Source organism: Zingiber officinale, chromosome 4A (assembly GCF_018446385.1).
Source record: "Zingiber officinale cultivar Zhangliang chromosome 4A, Zo_v1.1, whole genome shotgun sequence".
Lineage (NCBI taxonomy): Eukaryota > Viridiplantae > Streptophyta > Magnoliopsida > Zingiberales > Zingiberaceae > Zingiber > Zingiber officinale.
Window position 1 is genome coordinate 105,436,293 of NC_055992.1, and position 3,029 is coordinate 105,439,321.

Genomic DNA, 3,029 nt, shown 5'->3' on the forward strand with positions numbered 1-3,029 from the left:
CAAAAGATGTTTGGCAACAGATGGACAGAGATTGCAAAGGTTGTATCAGGAAGGTATTTCAACCAAACTTCTTTATTTAGTATTTACTAATAAGCCATCCGCTGTGATGGGTGGACAGGTTGTATAAATATGATTTGTATTTGCTTTACAATAGAACAGATAACGCTGTAAAGAACCGCTTCTCCACCCTCTGCAAGAAAAGGGCAAAATTTGAGGCTTCATCCAAGGAGAATAGTGTTCCATCTTTGGACCCAAGCAATAAGAGGGTTCTTGTTGAAGAACCATCTATAGCAATACTAATAGGGGAACCATCGACATCAAATAAGCAGATGGGGTAGATGAATTCACTGTGAACTAAACCACCAAGAAAAAGTTTAATTATTTATTTTTCTTATTAGTATTTCATTTGCAAGATAGGTATCACATCTCTCCTCTCAAAGAGACAATTGAAGCACATAGGAGATCTCTTGGGGAACATGGTCCAGCTCAACATCTGCAAAGGCCACCTCTATTAGAAGTTCAAAACTTTGACACAGTTAATCAGTCATCAGGTAATATGAGAGGCTATACATATGATGGTAAACCACTATCAATTTGGTTTATCTTCTTTTTGTGAAAAGATTTGTTGATGCCTTCTGCTTCCCCCTAAGCCCTGGCCTTTTCCTAATGACTAAGCAGCTTCCAATAAGGTTAGTCAAGCAACTTTCCTTGGGAGAGATGACCCAAAACTAACTTCCTTGTTGCAACAAGCTAAATTGCTGACTACCCTTTCCAAGAAGGTTAATGCAGAAAATACCAACCAAAGTCTTGATGAGGCTTGGAAGGTGCTAATTTTGTCAGCGCAAATGATTTATATTCAATTTGCTTGAAATGTTAACCTAACTTCTATTTCATTGGTGTTGTGAATCTTTGGAAACTTTGAACCATTAGGAGCTTCAAGAGTACTTGATTCAAACTGAAGACAGTGGGCTACTAAGAAAAAGAATTGCTAATTTTGTAATCAGGTAACTAATCAAGCTACCTGTCATTGCTTGAAGCTTCAAGAGTATTTTTCTCTTGTAAATATTCAATGTTTTCATGACCTCACATTGATGGTTCTAATTGGAGTGGATCATAGTTCCTGTAATTTGATTCAACATATGCTAGTTCCATGTCTCGTTTATGCATGAGTGACTGGTTTCACTCATTTGGTTTATGTTAGCTACATCTATCTTGTTTGGTTCAGTCTTGATCAGTTCCTAATCATTTCTTCCATAAGTAATCTCATGAATTTATGCATACCAGTGCATTTCAACTATATGTTAGGATTTTGATTTACTGGAACCACATTTCAACTCTAAATTAAACTTACCTTTTTCAACTCAAGAAATTCTATAGCCTCATGTGCCTGGTTGGTAACTTGTGTTTACTGTCATATGTTGATGAATGGCCTAAAAACCACTTCTATTTCTATCTTGAGATATGCTGATAGTTTGTTGGGTTTTGATCAGGTTGTTGAAGTACCAAATGTCAGTTGGGATGATATTGGTGGGCTGGAAAATGTCAAGAGGGAACTGCAAGAGGCATTTGAAGGTGAAAAGTGGTGAGATTAGGGAAATGAAAGGTGCAAGAAGAATGGAGCAGTATAGCAAGTTGAACAGATTCTAATTCTCATAATTTAATGCCCCCATCGGGGTTGCCTCCGTCGGCCTCTCGAACGACGAGATCCGTTTGGAGGATGATAGCCCTCTCATTGCCGAGGACAACGGCGCCCCCATTAACGACGTGGCGGAGTATGAGAGGCCGAAGAAGGTTTTGATTTTGATGAGTGATACTAGTGGTGGGCATCGCGCGTCGGCGAAGGCCATCAGGGCTGCCTTCAACCAGGAATTCGGCGATGAGTACCAGGTGAATTAGAAATTTAATTAGTGGTCTTGTCTCCAAGTGGTCCAGAAAGTAGCTTTTTCCCCTTGCTCTATGGATCAAAATCTTATGCTAGTGTAGGTCTTTATGACTGACTTGTGGACGGAGCATACGCCCTGGCCATTTAATCAATTATTGAGAAGCTACAATTTTTTGGTAAAGCATGGTGCTTTGTGGAAAATGACGTACTATGGTACCACACCTCGCTTGGTGCACTAACCACATTTTGCGGCAACTTCAACGTTTATTGCTCGGTTAGAATGTTTCCTTGTTTTTATCTTTCCGACACCTTGTTTTTATTCTTTTTCAACATTAAAATAGTGTTGGATAACTTCTAGATGTGTGTGTTGGGAAAATTGGTTATTGTTATGAATTAGTATCAATGTTCCTTAAATAGTTTAGTTGTAAGTTTATCTTTCACTTTGGCTTAAAACGATGAATTCCAATATTATCTTATCCTCAATCTCTTTCTTTGTGTTGGTAACATGAGTTCTTATCCATATTGCAGAGAGAATTGAAAATATTCTACTTGTTGACCTTCTCTCTGATTGTTTCACACAAACCTGAGAATAAATAGTTTGATGCGGTTTTTGACTACTGAAAATGGATATACCCTTTAATTCAGTGAGAAATGTTGGATCAGAGTGAATCATCAACTTATATTTGTAGTTAAGATCTTCTCAGAGACATTTTTTAGTCTGTTTATCTCTATTATTTGGCACAATCAAAAGCCACAGTCACTAAACACTAGGAAGAACTGTGTGCCTTGGTCAGTGATGGTGCAAAAAAGAGGATCGTTATCATTATCATGCCTAGTAATTTCAATTAAAGTCCATGCTGCTTTTATCTTAGGTGTATGAGGTAATCAGTGAAATTATATGGAAGTGGTTTTTTTCAATTAAAGTACTAGAACTATACACTTGTCCTCTGCTCATTTTACTTTCTTAATTTGAGAGCAAATCAAGAGAACCCTATTTAAATTTAAATAGATATCTCGTTTCATCATCGAGTGGATAGATGCATAAATCTTTATGGTATTTTGCAGGTAAAGATCACTTGCATGTTTCTCAGTTTGGTGGAGAATAAGGTAAACCTTTCCATTAAAGGATCCAGAAGATTATTTTTTA

The 3,029-nt window shown here is 37.3% G+C and overlaps 1 protein-coding gene across 1 annotated transcript; it reads left to right on the forward strand.

The window, feature by feature from the left end:
• On the forward strand, positions 1 to 2,479 carry LOC121972578 (transcription factor MYB88-like). Its single transcript, XM_042524231.1, has 8 exons — positions 1 to 53; positions 155 to 334; positions 418 to 551; positions 679 to 824; positions 931 to 1,004; positions 1,491 to 1,572; positions 1,717 to 1,887; positions 2,411 to 2,479. The coding sequence occupies exons 1-8, from the start codon at positions 7 to 9 to the stop codon at positions 2,477 to 2,479; spliced, it is 903 nt and encodes a 300-aa protein (XP_042380165.1). The 5' UTR covers positions 1 to 6.
• Positions 2,480 to 3,029: the final 550 nt, after the last annotated feature.

Excerpts from the sequence above, each read along its gene's own strand:
- LOC121972578 (XM_042524231.1), top strand. The coding sequence starts at position 7 with ATGTTTGGCAACAGATGGACAGAGATTGCAAAGGTTGTATCAGGAAG. Across the intron at positions 825-930 it reads GTCTTGATGAGGCTTGGAAG|GAGCTTCAAGAGTACTTGAT; the intron begins GTGCTAATTTTG and ends TTGAACCATTAG. Across the intron at positions 1,005-1,490 it reads ATTGCTAATTTTGTAATCAG|GTTGTTGAAGTACCAAATGT; the intron begins GTAACTAATCAA and ends GGTTTTGATCAG.